The sequence below is a fragment of the Kogia breviceps genome, chromosome 16 (genome assembly GCF_026419965.1).
Source record: "Kogia breviceps isolate mKogBre1 chromosome 16, mKogBre1 haplotype 1, whole genome shotgun sequence".
NCBI classification, from domain to species: domain Eukaryota; kingdom Metazoa; phylum Chordata; class Mammalia; order Artiodactyla; family Physeteridae; genus Kogia; species Kogia breviceps.
In genome coordinates this window covers 6,847,994-6,864,946 of record NC_081325.1, presented here as the reverse complement: position 1 = coordinate 6,864,946, position 16,953 = coordinate 6,847,994, and the positions used below count along the sequence as shown (strand labels likewise).

The following is a 16,953-nucleotide window of genomic DNA, read 5'->3' as shown; positions in this document are numbered from 1 at the left end:
CATTACCGTACAGTATGCCTCTCTCTCTCCGAACTGGAGAAACTATTACAGGTGACATAACCTATCATCACAGGTTAAGTGTTTTTCTTTAAATGTAACATTTCCACTACTGTATAATGAATATGACTATAAAAATTTTATAATGATTCATTCATTAGTGTACAGGCCAGGCTATTGTGAAGCAACCATATCACTTACACTAAACTACCATAAAGCAATCATACTGCTGCTTCTTCATCATCAGTGCAGGGTACCTGTAAATAAATACGAATTTCTTTTTCACATTATCTTTTCATTTTTGATGTCTAGTGGTAGTAAAACGTATGACACTTACTTTGTATTGTATAAGGCAACAGTGATGTAGGTACACACAGAAAGTGGTTCACCTTGTAAGCATACAATGTAAACTTATATCGATAAATACAGTATAGAACTGAAAATGTATTTTCTCTTCCTTATGATTTTCTTAAGAGCCTTTTCTTTTCTCTAGCTTACTTTATTGTAAGACTACAGTATATAATACATATAACATAGAAAATATGTTAATCGACTGTTTATGTTACTGGTTAGGGCTTCCCAGGCAACAACAGGCTATTAGTAGTTGAGTTTGGGAGCAGCCCGAGGGACTGGAGTTCCATAGACCATGCTTTAAAAAAAAAAAAAAGCCCAGCTGAAACTACTAAGTGGTGCTCCTCTGCCAACTAGGACATCACAGACAAGATGCTGGCAGCGCTCATCCCAAGGGATGAAATCCAAACTTCCTAGTCTGACATTAAACAGCCCTCAACAATCTGTTCTCAACCTATCATGCTAGTATTTCCTGAAAGTGCTGGGTTTGAGACTCAATTCTGCCACTTACTAGCCACAATGTCTTAGGCAAAATGGTTATAAAGTAGAGATGATACCATGACTTGTAAAATGAGCCTCATACCATCTACCCTGCAAACTTCCACAAAAAGTTATGAAGAACAATGAAACAGTATCTTAAAAGTTCTTGTAAAAATCCTGATGGTTGCACAGCTCTATAAATTTACTAAAAGTAATTGAATTGTACATTTACAATGGGTGAATTTTATAGCATGTAAATTATATTTCGATAGAGCTCCTTTTTAAAATCGTTGGAGAAAAATGGGATTACTCAATAAATGGACTTAAGACAACTGTGTATCCATCATGGAGAAAACTGAGTACCTTACACAGATATTTCCAAAAGATCAAAGATTATAATGTCAAAGTATACATCTACTATAAAAAGGTCTTACAGTAATCCTAACATTATTGAATTCTCTCCTCCAGTCAAAATGATAAACTCACTATATTCTGAAGGTCCACACTTCATCAATTCTCTCTCTCACACACACACACACACACACACACACACACCCCAACTCTGTTCTTCAAGACCCAGGTATAATGGAAAAAAACCAAAATACTTGAAGTCAGTCATTCAGTTCTAATCCAACTCTTGCCACTCACTAGCTGAATGACCTTGAGCAAAACCCTCTAAATTCCATTTCTTCATCTGAAAGAGAAGGCAATCCCATGTCACTCGCAGGGTGGTGAAAGGGACTCAGGTGAAGTAACCTACGTGGAATGCCTAGCACCCTGTCTCAAAGGTAATCATAAATGTTATTTTCCTCTTCTCTTATCCCTAGAATGTATACCCCAATTATTCCAAGTTGTGTTTAACACACAACTCTACCTCTTAAGATACTCTTTATATCATTAATGTCACAAAATTTTTTTCCTTTGATTTCTTATTGCTGTCTTCAACTACTTAAACATTTAAATTCTTACCTGTTTCTGAACTATCTACCCATCTAAATTATCTGTAAAGTGAGATTTGGGACTACTCCTGATATTTTTCTGGTATTCCCTACTCTACTAGCACATTTACATAAACACTTATTTACAATTAAACCCTCTTTTAAAGTAGGTATTTTTTAAAGTTGATAAAAGATACAATAGATTTTCACAACCAACTTCCATAAAACACCCCATGCAAATGATATTATTGCCTCCCGTTTCTCTGATGAGGCAATGAGTCTCAAAGACACTAGATGACAGCACAGTGGATGCAGGCCCAAGAAACAGGGGCTCCTCGACCACTCAGCAGACACTCGCACCACCCTTTTCTGTACTGCACTGTGGAATGAGCACAAACTTTTAGCAAATACAACTGCCCATAAGGTCTGTTTCAGCCAGTTGCCAACTACTGATCTTTGACAGCATACTTAACCTAAGTCTCTTTTTTTCCCTCCTCTGTGAAATAGAAATGACAACACCTACTTTCCAGTGTTTTATGAGAATAAAAGGCCTGGAAGTTTGTACCTCTTCACCATCTCCACTTACCCCCCTGGACCCCTGCATCTGGCAACCACCAATCTGTTCTCTACTGTATCTGTGAGTTTAGAGGTTTTGTTTTTCTTTTAAATTTATTTTTTTTTTATTTTTGGCTGCTTTGGGACTTTGTTGCTGCACATGGGCCTTCTCTAGTTGTGGCGAGCGGGGGCTACTCCTCGTTACGGTGCGCGGGCCTCTCGTTGCGGTGGCTTCTCTTGTTGCGGAGCACAGGCTCTAGGCGCGCGGGCTTCAGTAGTTGTGGCACATGGGCTCAGTAGTTGTGGCTCGCAGGCTCTAGAGCACAGGCTCAGTAGCTGTGGCACACGGCCTTAGTTACTCCGCAGAATGTGGGATCTTCCTGGACCAGGGCTCAAACCCCTGTCCCCTGCATTGGCAGGCGAATTCTTAACCACTGCGCCAACAGGGAAGCCCCGAATTTGGGGTGCTATTTTGGGGGGTTTTTGTTGTTGTTGTTGTTGTTGTTTTGCGGTATGCGGGGCTCTGACTATTATGGCCTCTCCTGTTGCGGAGCACAGGCTCCGGACGCGCAGGCTCAGCAGCCATGGCTCACAGGCCCAGCCACTCCGCGGCATGTGGGATCCTCCCAGACCGGGGCACGAACCCGCGTCCCCAACCCGCGTCCCCCGCATCAGCAGGCGGACTCTCAACCACTGCGCCACCAGGGAAGCCCTGGGTTTTTTTTTTTTTAAGATTCCATGTGTAAGTGAGATCATACTATATTTGCCTCTACATAGTTTTTTTTTTTTTTCAATGTAACAAGTTTAAACCAGATTACTGAAGATACTGTATGCTCCTTAACATATGTGTACATTATATTTTGTGTTAATTTATGTATAAGTATACATAATATATTAAGATATAACAGCTTAGGGCCATCATTTGTAATAGTAAAAGACCGTAAACAATTTAAACAGCCAGTAAAAAGAGTAAGGTGTATTTTTATGTGTGGATGTGGAAGAAACTAGAAGATATGCAGTTTGCTGGAAAAATTCAAAGTGCATTAGGCTTCCGTGTGTGCACACGTGTATATGTGTGTTGGTATGTGCTACAGACAGGGAAATATAAACATGAGTCATAGTACAGACAAAGAATATTTCTGAATAGATGCATAATAAATTGGAAAGAGTGACTGTCTTTTGGAGAGGGATCAGGGAATTAAGGAAGAAGGGAGACTATTTTTCACTGTGTACCCTTTTGTGCTATTTAAATTTTTAACCTGTGCATGCAGTACGTTTTTAATTCCAAAAGCAAGATACTGTTCCTAGTTTTCTAAAAGCTGGAACTTTTAATAGTAAAAATATAATTAAAAACTAGTTTTAGAAAAATAAGTACAACATCTTTAGTTTTTTAAAGAAAAAGCAAGATACCAAAAAAGTCATCAAAAAAGGAAGAGGTTTTATCGGAAGAGGACTATTATCCACCTGCCAATTAACTCAGCCAAGATAAATGAGCATGTCCTTCCCTAAACTGAAGTTAAGCTGCTGAAAGGTCAGTGATTTTAAAAGCTGTTGGGAAGGGAAGAGGATGAATTCTAAAGATTGAACATAAAATAATTCATTTTCTAGAACATAAACATTTAGAAAAACACAAACATTTTAGAGCTGAAGAAATTTTAGACATCATGTACTCCATACCCCTTTCTCCTATTTACAGACAAGGAAATATATTTACACATGGACTAAGCTGCTAGCCTAAGATCAAAGTTACTTTGTAAGAGAGTATTAAAATCAAAATCTCAGGACCCCCAGTCCAGAAGAAATTCCTATATACTGAAAGGAGACACAAATATTTTATGTATTGGTTAACAATTATATGATAACAGTACATAAAACAAATATTTTATCACATTCCTTTGTATAGTTTCAGCTCATAAACTACTTTATAAACAGAATATAAAGTTAATATGGAAAAGCAAATGTAAAAAATACTGCTCTAAAACTTCAGTGTGTGTATGCGTGCCCATGCTACGGACCTGACCTGTTTCCCCCGCTAAAATTCACATATTGAAGCCCTAACCCCCAATGTGAGTGTATTTGGAGACAGGCCCCTTAGCAGTAATCAAGGTCACATACACAAGACTACTCATGATGATTAATGCTGGGCAATAAGATGAGATTGGCTTACTTTGACTTTATACACTGCTGTTTCAATGAAAATTTTTACAAAAAAGTTTATGGCTTTTATTAACTTAAAAACTAAATTAAATAAATTAAATTCAACCTTAAAATAGATTTTAAAAATATTTCTAGGTTCTGTAAATGTTCATACTTTTGTACACAAAAGCACATATGCCTATAGAAAAGCAAACAAACAGACAAAAAAAAGCTGCTCCAAAATAAAGATAGATATACATTTTCCAAGTTAAAAAGAAAAATTCAGCAAGAAAAACTCTTGATATACTCAACTTGGCTGAATCTTGAAGGAATTATTCTGAGTCAAAAAAAAAAAAAAAAAAAAAGCCTAATCCCAGAAGATCACATGCTATATAATTCCATTTATAGAACATTCTCTTTTTTTTTTGGCCATGCCACAGCTTGAGGGAATCTTAGTTCCAGGACCAGGGATTGAACCCGGGCCACGGCAGTGAAGCATGGAGTCCTAACCACCGGACCACCAGGGAATTCCCTATAGAGCATTCTTTTTTTTTTTTAATTTTATTTACTTTTTATACAGCAGGTCCTTATTAGTCATCCATTTTATACACATCAGTGTATACATGTCAATCCCAATCTCCCAGTTCATCCCACCCCCACCCCGCCCTATAGAACATTCTTGAAATGACAAAATTACAGAAATTGAGAGCAAATTAGTGGTTGCCAGGGATTGGTAGGGAGAGTTACAAAAGGGCCATTTGAGGGTGACAGAGCTGTTCTACGTCTTGACTGTGTTGGCAGGCACAAAATATACACACGATAACACTCCACAGAACTAAATATACACACATGTGCACACACAAGTACTAGTAAGACTCAGAAAATCTGAATAAGGTAAGTGGATTGTATCAGTCAATGTGGTTGTGACACTGTACTACAGCTACGAAAGGTATTACCACTGGGGGAAACGGTGATGGGACAAAAAGCTCTTTCTGTATTATTTCTTACAACTGCATGTGACTCTACAATTATCTCAAAATATAAAGTTAATTTAAAAACAGAAAAATCCTATAAAAGGGCAAAAATCGGAAGATATTGTTTTGTTTTGGCAATCACGTGTCTTCTTTATAGTCATTTCAAATGCACTTCCATGCAAAGCAGTCTTTTACTTGTTAACTGACTCTCACCTAGACTTACTTTAGGACAGCCCTCTTTGAGTACTCCTCATAAAGCTCTAAGCTCTCCTCATAAAACTTCTCAAGATCTGACTTTATCTTATACACGTGTCTGTACTCCCCACTAGAATGTAGCCTCCATTAGGGCAGACTTTTGTTTCATTCAATGTTGTATTCCTATCACCCAGATCAAAACTTGCCACTTTGCAAGCACAATATTAAAGGAGTGAACTGAATGGTAGTCTTTGTTGTCTACTTTGTGTGTTGTCAAATAAAAATGTTTAAATCTATACCAGCTATCCTAATGGCAAATTCCCAGTACTCACTTTTCTGTTAGCTGATTTGGGTTTGTGGGGTGAAAAGTATAATCCAGGCTTAAACAAAAACAGTTTTGCCATACACATTATCATACATTCCAAAGTTTGTATATGAACTTCAAGTTATCCCCTGCTTTCTTTCATTTGGACAGACAACCGCAGTTCAATAATCTGTAGCTATTTTACTGGTCTTGAAAATATACTCTCAAAAATTGGGAGGTAAGGAAATGTACAGGCTAATTGTAGACTTACTACTAGTAATATTCAAAAACAGCAGCATCTAAGCCTGAAACCTCACTGTGTGCCAAGCAATGCACTGACAGTGTCACATGCGACCCTATCACAACTCTGAAGTAGGTATTATTATTACCTCCATTTTTTAAATGAGAAAAACTGAGGCTTAAAAGTTAAAAATTTGCCCAAGATCACAATGCTAGTAGATAAGAGAGCCAGGCCCATCTTAGATGTGCCTTATACCAAAGCCTTCATTACTAACTAAATTAGTAGAACTGAAAATAAGTCTACTGTGGTAAAATAAACAAATCTATTGGGTTTCAAATTAAGTAATGTACATGAAGTACAAATATTGGTATAACAGTTTAGCTGCTAAAAACTGAGCACCTTGAAGATGAAAAGTCTAGCTGGTTGAAAATATTAGAATTACATCTTTAAAATGTCAAGAATCAATAATTCAGTTGAACCCAAATCAAACCACATTTAAGCCTTCAAAGATCCCAAGTCCAAAAGAAATAAGAAACGTCAAAAACTTAAAGTAAATGCTTTTGAAAAAAAAATAAACTGTTATTTCCCAAACAAACCTGAATGCCAGAACACATTTACTGCCACACTGCCACATCAACAGAAGAGATGGAAGTGAGAAAATGTACTACTCTGTATAGATAAAAAGTAAGCAACAAAAGAAAGTATAGTTCCTTTACAAGATTGAAACACCACTGCAACTAAGTATAGAGAAGAAAAAGCCTTTCTGCTTCAGTTTTCCAATGCTTGCAAAATAAGGATAAAATTTTCTTCTTGCATGTACCTCTAAAGTTTTAACAGAATGTGAAACACTAACAAAACAATTCTGCAAATGTGAAGTGCTAAAGCAAGGGTCAAAAACTCAAATGCCAAGAGGAGCCAGGCATAGAAAAGTCACCCAGTCAGTAAAAAGGCAAAATGGAGAGTCTTGCCCCATCACGGACCTAACTCCAATACATGAAAGAGTCACCCTTCAAAGGAAGCCAGAAATCTGTATTTCAATGTTAAATCTTCTGATTTTTAAAATGTTGTCAACTAATTCAATTACAATCCACACACACGCAAATTAAAAACATAAGATTTGCCACCAAAATGCCTAAAAGTATAAGATGGAACACCAAGTGTTGGGGAGAACGTGAATCAACTGAACTCTCCTACTCTTCTAGAGGGAATGTAAATGTGGTACAATCACTTCAGAAAACTGAAGTCACCTACTTAAAGCTGAACATCTGCATGCCCTATTACAAGCCTGCAATTCCACTCCTATGTAATTCAACATAAATTCGTTGACTTGAACCAAAAAACATGTTCAAGGGTATTCAAAACAGTGCTCTTCTTAAAAGACAAAAATTCATTTTAGTGGGCAACATTTCATTGCCCACTAACAGTAAAATGAGAAAATAAAATGTGGTATATTCATACAATGTAACACTATACAAGAATGAGACTAAGAGGCTGTTCCTATATAACATGAATGGATCTTACAAATATGCTGAAAGAAAGAAGCCCACAAAAAGAGTACATACTACCTGATGCCATTCCTATAAAGCTCAAAAAGGCATGAAAAATGAATCTACAATGTTATAAGGTAGTGCCTGAAATCAGGAGTTACCTCTTGGAAAAGGTAGTGACTGGCAAAGGGCAAGAAGAGCAAAACTTCTGGAAGGTACTGATTATGTTCTATTTCTTGATCTGAGTACTGATATACGCTGTGTGTTCACCTTGTGAAAATTCCAAAACATGATTTGTATATTCTTCCCAAGGTATGTATACCTCAATAAAAAAAAAAACTTTTAAAACACACACACACACACACACACACACACACACACACACACACACACAAAAGACACCCAAGGAGCCCAAAGTACTTCTGCAGGCAGACCCAGCTTATCAGAGCAGATCTGTTTGACCTCTCAGCTAAAGAAATACTCTACATTCTTACATTTAAAGAACAGCAAAGAAAACAATAAAAGCAAAATAAAATTGTGTCAGTGACTCTACATGATCAGGTCAGCAAGTAACAAAATTTAAATTTCTCCTTATAGCAACACCTCTTAAAGTGTGTTGTCTATTTTAACTGCCTCATACACTTAATTAAGAAGTGTCTCAAAAGATACAGTAAAATGTAGAAAGTAGACTACAAATTAAACAATAAAGTGTAAAAATTCAAAGCGGCCATTAAATCACCGGCACAATCCTCTTCCCTGATTCCTGAACAACCTGACTTGCCACTCATTGATAAGAGGCAATTTTATCTCATCCAAAAGGAGTCACAACCTGTACCACTGAGAGTTACCAAGAAGCTTACAGCAGAAAAGACGAGCCTTAGGCTTCACCCGGTTAAGTTAAAGCAAGCCCTACAGAATCCAACTACATAATGCAGCTACTTAAATAACTGTTAAATGACTAAACGTTCATTTTAAAATGCCTTCTTAGAACTGTCTGTCCTCTCAAGACCCTTTATCCCAATTACTTTCTGTTCCTGAGATATGAAATGATCCCCACCTTTGAGTAACTGCTAGTGTTTCTCCTCCACCTTCCTGTTTCCACCTGTTTACAGCCTGTCCTAACTTTCATGTCCCAAATCTACTACCTCTGTGTATCAGAAAATCCTAGAAAAACCTGCATTTTTGAAAGTGTCTCTTCCTGTAGGTAACAAATACTGTTCAGTTTCATTGCTTATTAATCAAACATAACTCGAATTAATTTGAGCCATGTAACTCAAGACATACAGCAAGTTTACCTTGAAAATGCAAAGCTGCTGCTCTAAAGTGATAAAATTCCACCAATCAAGTAACCATTTTGACAAAACATTTTAAGTTACAAATTAATCTTCTTAGCATATCACCCTCACCAAATATATCTGCACTAAAGTAAAGCCTATGGCAGGAAAAGAGACAATCTTTAACACACACACACACACACACACACACACACACACACACACACACATCTCTGGGAAGACACAGTTCTCATAGAGCAAGTTAAGCGCTAAAGCATCAAGCCAAGTACATAAATCCGTTTACAGTTTTTTTTAAAAAAAGGAAAGACAACAATGTTCCGACATTCAAGTGAAAGCCTATCAAATGATTTTCAGATCTAAAATCAGTTTAGAATTCCCAAGAAAGTAGGACTTTCCCATTTGGTTTAGAAATGCTCAACAAACTCAAAAACAAAAAAGGAAAATCTGACACCTTTACTTTTTCCTTAACGGCAACATTCTGTAAAACAGATTACACTCACACTCATTAGAACTTCAAACTCCACTCAGTAACGACTCAAAAGTTGCAAGGCAACAGATAATGACAAAAAGTAAAAACAATGCAAACAGTCCTAAGACATCCGCATTCAAGTGCTCAGTCGCACACAAAGGTGCGCTGCACATGACACGCTTTCAAGGCTCCACGCTAAGGGTTCGCTTGGTACAAAGCAGTAGAAGACGAGATCCCTAGTGACACCCTGCAAACTTCTGCCACCTTTCAGGAAAACCATGCTGAAATGCAAGTCCTGTGAAATCCCTACTCGCAACTCCCGACTCAACCTCAGCACAGGGTAAACGCGGCTGTCCGTTCGCTCTTCATCCTTAGAAAGCATTTCCTGCCTGGAAAACCTTTCTCCCAGAAGCCTTACACAAACTTTTTCCGCTCGTTCAACCCACCGCACGAAGCCTCAGAGCCAGCCCTCCCATCCCGCCCCCGACCCACACACACCCACACGGCGACCTCAACCCTCGGCCGACTCCACTCCACACGGGCACGCAGAACACGTGTAACCGCAAACCCAGCCCCTTTCCACACCCCCCGGAAACGACACCCCCTTTCCCGCACACCGCACGCCACAGCCCATCCCCCTTCCTCTCCCCCCCACTCCAACACCCCAGTCCACCACCCACGTTCCCAGGAAGCCAGCCTCCCCTCGCTCCCGGGCTCGCCGAAGGCTGTGGGGAGGGGAAGCAGGAAGACGAAAGGAGGGCTCGGGCCTGGCCTAGGCCTCTCAGAGCGCCGAGGGAGGCGAAGGGGGGGTCACCCGCGGGCCGGGCTCGGTCGCAGGGCCTCCTCCGGCCCCGGGCCTTCCCTCCGCCGCCGTCCCGAGGCCGAGGCCGCCCTCCTAGCCCGGACCACACTCACTTGCCAGCCGCGGTCCGTCGAGGACCCCGCTGCCGCCTCCTCCACCGGCCGCGGCTCCTGCCCCCGGGCCCCCAAGGTCCGGCTTTTTGGGCCCCGGGGGCGGCCCGGCTCCCCCGCCCGGGACCGCTCCGGGCGGAAAGCCGGCCACGGGCGCGCCCGCCAGAGCCAGGGGGACGCTGTTGCTATGGAGGCCGAGGCCCGGGGCAGCTCCGGCGGCCGGGTCCTCATGCAGGAACTGACACTCCTCCCCGTAGAAGCAAGTCTTATCCTTGGCGTAGTAGCGGCAGTACTTCAGCTTCACTCCCGCCGCCGCCCCGCCGGGGACACCCCCGACCCCAGGCGGGGCCACCACCGCCACTGCCGCCGCCAGCGAGGAGGAGGAAGAGGAGGCGGCGGCCGAGGGGGGCGGGAGGCCGCCGCCACTGTTCATGGCAACGCTGCAGCCTCGTCTTCCGCTGCCGCCCAAGGAGCCGCCGCCGCCGCCGCCGCCGCCACCATAGACCGGGGAGGGAAAGAAGACGCTGCCGGTGCCGGAGAAAAGCCTGGGCGGGTGGGTCTGTCCCGCTGCGGGAGCCGGAGCCGCCCGGGGAGAGGGGGGGAAGGGAGAGGGGAGGGAGGAGAGGGTAGGAAGGAGGGGAGGGGGAGAGTTGGGATTCTCTCACTCACTCTCTCGTTCTCTTTTCTTAAAGGGGCCGCGCGGGACGACGGGGTGGGCGCGCGGGCCCGGACGGGGACTTCGAGGGCGCGGGCTCGGGGAGGGGGAGCGGCGGCGGCGAACGGGCGGGGAGGGCGGAGGGGCCAGTTTATTTTTAAATTCTGCCTCCACTCGCTCTCTCGCGCTCTGGTTCCTCCGAGTTGTTTATTCCATTTTCCTCTTCCTGAGACGGCCGTCGCCGGTGCGCCTGCGCGTCGAGGCGCAGGGGCTTGTGGGTAGCGGGAGCGCGAGGGCCAGCCTGGCCTGGCGTCGGGCCCCCTGGGCATCCACGAGCCGTCGGCGGTTGGACGGGCGGACCGCGGCGGCGCTCCCCGACGCCGAGCCGGCTGGGGAAGTTTTCACGAGGCGAATTCCTTACCGTTTTCGTATATCCTCTTACTTATAAAGCCAGGCGTCGTTTTTTTTATTGAAACGACGAAATTTACAGAATGTGATTGTCATTTTGAGGGGCCGCACCTGGGGCTGGAGGCCAAGCCCTTGCTCTGATGGGAGAGTAGCTCCGTCTGTTCGCCACGCTTCCGCACCCTCGCTTTTTCCCCTCCCTTTTCTTTTTCCTTCCCGCTGAGGGTGATGAGAGCTACAGGACTGATTGCCTAAAAACTCCTGGGCCTTTTATTCCAAAAATCGAGCCTGAGAAGGTTGATTTAGGCAAACCCCCAGCTGAGTGCAGCACCTGTTTTTCTCTATTTATATTACTGAAAGCCTTCAGTAAAATATTATGAACAATGGGATGCCACCTGGGGACGCCGCTGCCTAGGCAGCACCAGAAGGTTTCCCTTAAAACCGCGCTGGGTTTCTTTTCTCCAATCGGCCTAGTCTTGACTCGAAATTCATTTTTAAAAGATAGTTTTTTTCCCTCACCGATCGCTGATGTTATGCTCCGCTGTATTTTTTAAGTTTTCAGGAATTTTAAGGAGTTGCTATGAAGGGAAAATAACTTTAACGTTTTAGTTTTTCTCCTCTGCGAAAGGTTTTCTCAAAAAGCAGTTGGAAGGGGGGGGGGTGTTCGTTGGCAGAATTTGAGGAATTGTGGCAAACAGAAGAGGTCACAGAAGAACGGATAGAAGCAAGTGTACCACACTGCAGAAGGGGGGAAAGTGGATTCCATAGACCACAAACGGGTAAGCCTGGTGACGTTCCTTAGCTAAATTCGAAGTAGTAATAACATTGTATTGTGTCTTTCTGTTTAAAAACATTTCCACATGTATATTCAACAGATGTTTATTAATGCCCATCACGTGTACCAGGAACTGAGCTCCGAGCTAGGGAAGGAAAAGTAAACAAAATGCAGTCTTGTCTGAGTTCAGATGGATTGTTTATTCTTTCCTTGGGGAGACACATGGTACACAGGCAATCACAAATGAGTGTCTTAGGTGCTAACCTTGTCACACTAGCTATTAGAGGATATTAAAGGTGTTGGCTTCCTGGAGAAAGCTGATAGCTTAATAGCAGGACTTGAGAACATCTGCTTTGAATTCAGACAGATCTGAGTTTGTAACCCAGTGGCCACACTAAAGAACTGTGTTATTCTGGGTAAGTTGCTTCACTTCTCTGTGCCTTATCTGTAAGCCAGGTAAGAATACTACCTACTTGGTAAAGTAGAAACTAATAATGCACATAAAGTATCCCATGCTTAGTAAGGATTCAGTAGGTTGTAGTTATCACTATTAGTAGTATTGCTGCTACTAGTAGTCAGCGTGTTAAGAGTGCAGGAAAGAGCCTTCCAGGCAAAGCAGACAGCTTGTGCAAAAGGCCTTGAGGTGCAAAAGAGCTTAGATTGTTAGAATGGTGACAGTGGAGGACCATATCACAAAATCCCTGAAAGGCATGTTAAAGGATTAAACTTTTTCTTGAGGGCAATAGAAAGGTATCACAAGGTTTTAAAAAGTCAATTAATAACATGATCAGATGTCCCTTTTGATTCTCATAAGAACCCTATGAGGAAAGTAAAGAAGGTGGGTTATCACCATTTTATAGATGAACAAACTTAAGGCCTAGAGTTACACAGAGTTACCAGCTTATCCTTGCAAAGCCAGGACTTGAACTCAGGCCTGCTAATCACAAAACGGGATCTTTCCATTATGCATTTTACCATTTCTAAAATAAGCATATGTGTCTCTGGATGACTTGGAAAGGAAAGTGATGTCTGTGGTGAGACAACAGATTCATTAAGTTCACGCCAAATTAAGCATATCATTCCAGCAAACCTTTATTGAGAATCTATTGTGTATTATGTACCAAGCAAGTTCTGTGCTAGGCTCTGCTATAAAAAATGTGTAAGATACAGCCTTCATCCTCAAGAGTTACCAGAATCATGAGAGAAATGCTAAAGATAAAGTAAATCATCCTTCAATACCACATTTGACAAAGTTTTCTATTAAATCCCTGTGAACAAGATGGAGAAAAGTAGGCTAAGATCCTACTGTAGTTAGGTGACTTCAGTGCTCTTTGATTAGTCAGTCAGAATGTTGATGAAGCTGGCCTTGGAGCTCCTTGAACAATATCCAAAGAGTATTAATAAATTGACGCATGTCAGCATGGTCTTTACTGTCTTGCTTTGAACTCTGTCCTTAACCTATTTTTTTTTTTTTTTTTTTTTTTTTTTTTTGCGTTATGCGGACCTCTCACCGCTGTGGCCTCTCCCGTTGCGGGGCACAGGCTCCGGACGCACAGGCCCAGCGGCCACGGCTCACGGGCTTAGCCGCTCCGCGGCACGTGGGATCCTCCCGGACCAGGGCACGAACCCGCGTCCCCTGCATCGGCAGGCGGACTCTCAACCACTGCGCCACCAGGGAAGCCCCTGTCCTTAACCTATTTTTAATGAAAACAATGTTTTCTGCTGCTTAGATGAAGAACTATATAGCATATTTAGCAGATCTGCAATGTGTTGTTGCAAAACCAGTGGAGACAGATAATGTGATAAGGGACAGATCAGGATTTGTAAATCTCCATCAGCAGAAAAAATGGAGCAGTGCTAACAAAATGAAACCTAAAATGAATCGGGGCAACAGAGCCAACAGGCTCTTTAGTACAGCACTGATGGTACTGCCTCAGCCACCCCCCACCCTGCACCCTCAAAGCAAGTTAGCAGTGTTTCCTCAGGAGCCTTGAGAATGTGCATCACCTTTGAACTACTCTTGTTCTACTTGGCAAACAAATCTTAGAAGGTAGCCATAAATAACAAGTTTTATGCTACAATGTACTTGTTACAGTATGACTTAGGAAAGCCAAAAAGAAAAGTTGCAAATAACCTAAATTCTAAAACCAAAGGGAATGGTTAAACAGTGCACTATTCACAGAGAATGTTATGCAGCCATTAAAAAGCCATGAACTGTGCAACAGTGCTTAGGATGCAGTGTAAGTATTTAACATGATACAGAATTGTATGTGCTGTTTTATTGTGATGATGTAAACAATAAAAAGCCTAATAGAGGGCTTCGCTGGTGGCGCAGGGGTGGAGAATCCACCTGCCGATGCAGGGGACACGGGTTCGTGCCCCGGTCCGGGAAGATCCCACATGCCGCGGAGCGGCTGGACCCGTGAGCCATGGCCGCTGAGCCTGCGCGTCCGGAGCCTGCGCTCCGCAACGGGAGAGGCCACAACAGTGAGAGGCCCGGGTACCACACACACACACACACACAAAAAAAAAAGCCTAATAGAAATAGATTAAAGTAACTGTCTCAAACATTAACAGTGGGTTTTGCTAAGATGACAGAGTAGGTTCTTCCTATCTTTCCTCTACTTCCCAAATCTGTATCATGAACATATATTATTTCTATAATAGAAAATAAGCATTAAAACTTTATTGTAGGGGCTTCCCTGGTGGCACAGTGGTTAAGAATCCGCCTGCCAATGCAGGGGACATGGGTTCGAGCCCTGGTCAGGGAAGATCCCACATGCCATGGAGCAGCTAAGCCCGTGCGCCACAACTACTGAGCCTGAACTCTAGAGCCCTCATGCCACAACTACTGAGCCCACATGCCACAACTACTGAAACTCACGCTCCGAGAGCCTGTGCTCTGCAACAAGAGAAGCCACCGCAATGAGAAGCCCGTGAACCACAATGAAGAGTAGCCCCCGTTCGCCACACACAGCAACGAAGACCCAACACAGCCATAAATAAGTAAATAAATAAACTTTATTGTAATTTAATCGTAACCTTTTATTTCTATGGAGTGAGTACATGGTTGTTTTAATTGTTCTCTGTATTTTTGGTTTCATTTTGTTTTCAATAAATTAATTTTGTGAAGACAAGCTGGACATTTGTTGTGGGCCGTTTCTTTAAATTTTCACTAGTCTGGTGTTTCTCAAAATATGTTTCATGGAAGACTAGTTTAACAGCATGTTAATTGATATTACACAAAGGAAAAAGTTCTGTTATTGAGAAAGTTTGGGAAACTCAAACAACTTGGAAGTCTTTCAGAGCCTTTAATATGTTGATATGTTGTAATTATCAAAAAGCAGGATGTTTTTTTTGGACTGGCAACCTGCCATTTTTAAAATAGAACATTTATGGGGCTCCCTTGGTGGCGCAGTGGTTGAGAATCTGCCTGCCAATGCAGGGGACACGTGTTCGAGCCCTGGTCTGGGAAGATCCCACATGCCGCCGAGCAACTGGGCACGTGAGCCACAACTACTGAGCCTGCGCGTCTGGAGCCTGTGCTCTGCAACAAGAGAGGCCGCGTTAGTGAGAGGCCCACACACCGCACTGAAGAGTGGCCCCGCTTGCCACAACTAGAGAAAGCCCTCGCACAGAAACGAAGACCCAGCACAGCCATAAATTAATTATTTTTTAAAAAAAAGGACATTTATTGCTTAGATGGTTTGATACAGAACAGCTTTTCTTCTCGTTTTGAATTTGGAACTACTATACAACTGAATACAAAGAGGAACAAAAAGTACCAAAACCGAACTTGTGATTCTCTGTTCATGTGGCATAAACCAGTTTTGTACATAACGTGTAGCAGCACTTTTTAAGTTCTCTTTAGGAAAATATGAATTCTATACATTTTTTATTGTTTCCTGTTTAATGCGTGGGCTGAAATCACTAGGATCAACTTCCTTCTGGATGAAAGAGAGGAACAGAGGGTGGAAGGAATGGTGAAACTTTCTGAAACCGGCATCTGACTATCACGTAGCTTCCCCAGGGCTGGTTGAAAAAACAGCCCTTTGGGGTTTTTTATTTTGTTTTCACAGCCGGGAGTTTCACGTAGTGATTGAACCTCAGCATCGTGTCCATAAATCAAAGAAACTTGCACCTCAAAAAACTTTTCAAAAGATCCATATAAAAGCAGGATTTCATACGCAGAATTTACGAAAAATTTTTACCACTCTTTTCAGAACCGTTTTTCTTTGAGAAACATTGTCCTAGTCACCTGCTTTCTCGTTTTCCCTCTATTTTAAAATTCGTCCACCTTCAGTCCCCCATCGCAACCCTTGTACCTTGCTTTCTGTTCCGTACAGCCATAGAAAGGAGACAGCGGCAAAACTCATCAGAACAGGGGCACTTCTTCCATGCAGGACTAATGCTTTCACTCATGCTCTTATCCTGCCCTAACACTTCCTCAGGAATCTAGTCGTTCTCCATCCAGTGTCTTCTCTCTATTGACCCTCTTCTTCGGATGCGAATATGTACATTGAAATCCATTTTAAGCCATTTATTCTTGCATTTTGTGAACCTCTTGTAATCAGAAACAGTAATGTTTTTGTCCTTGTTTTTAAAAGTCTCAGAAACATGGGGCTTCCCTGGTGGCGCAGTGGTTGAGAGTCTGCCTGCCGATGCAGGGGACGCGGGTTCGTGCCCGGGTCCGGGAAGATCCCACGTGCCGCGGAGCGGCTGGGCCCGTGAGCCATGGCCACTGAGCCTGCGTGTCCGGAGCCTGTGCTCCGTAACGGGTGAGG

The 16,953-nt window shown here is 42.6% G+C and overlaps 2 protein-coding genes across 19 annotated transcripts in view; one reads left to right on the top strand and one right to left on the bottom strand.

The window, feature by feature from the left end:
- PAN3 (poly(A) specific ribonuclease subunit PAN3) overlaps nucleotides 1–11,246 on the bottom strand; it is a 116,978-nt gene extending 105,732 nt beyond the window's left edge. For 9 of the 12 annotated variants that reach the window (XM_059042066.2, XM_067016919.1, XM_067016920.1 and 6 more), the window contains exon 1: nucleotides 10,338–11,245. In XM_059042066.2, the coding sequence (XP_058898049.1) occupies nucleotides 10,338–10,767 (430 nt within the window). In that variant the 5' untranslated portion in view covers nucleotides 10,768–11,245. Of the gene's footprint in view, nucleotides 1–10,337 lie in introns of all 12 variants that reach the window. The other 3 variants (XM_067016925.1, XM_067016927.1, XR_010837316.1) reach the window with 2 other exon arrangements.
- The window catches only part of FLT3 (fms related receptor tyrosine kinase 3), a 117,495-nt gene continuing 111,767 nt past the window's right edge, over nucleotides 11,226–16,953 (top strand). For 2 of the 7 annotated variants that reach the window (XM_067016908.1, XM_067016907.1), the window contains exon 1: nucleotides 11,226–12,173. The gene's annotated coding sequence lies outside the window, so the exon portion shown is untranslated. The remainder of the gene's footprint in view (nucleotides 12,174–16,953) is intronic. The other 5 variants (XM_059042063.2, XM_067016915.1, XM_067016911.1 and 2 more) reach the window with 4 other exon arrangements.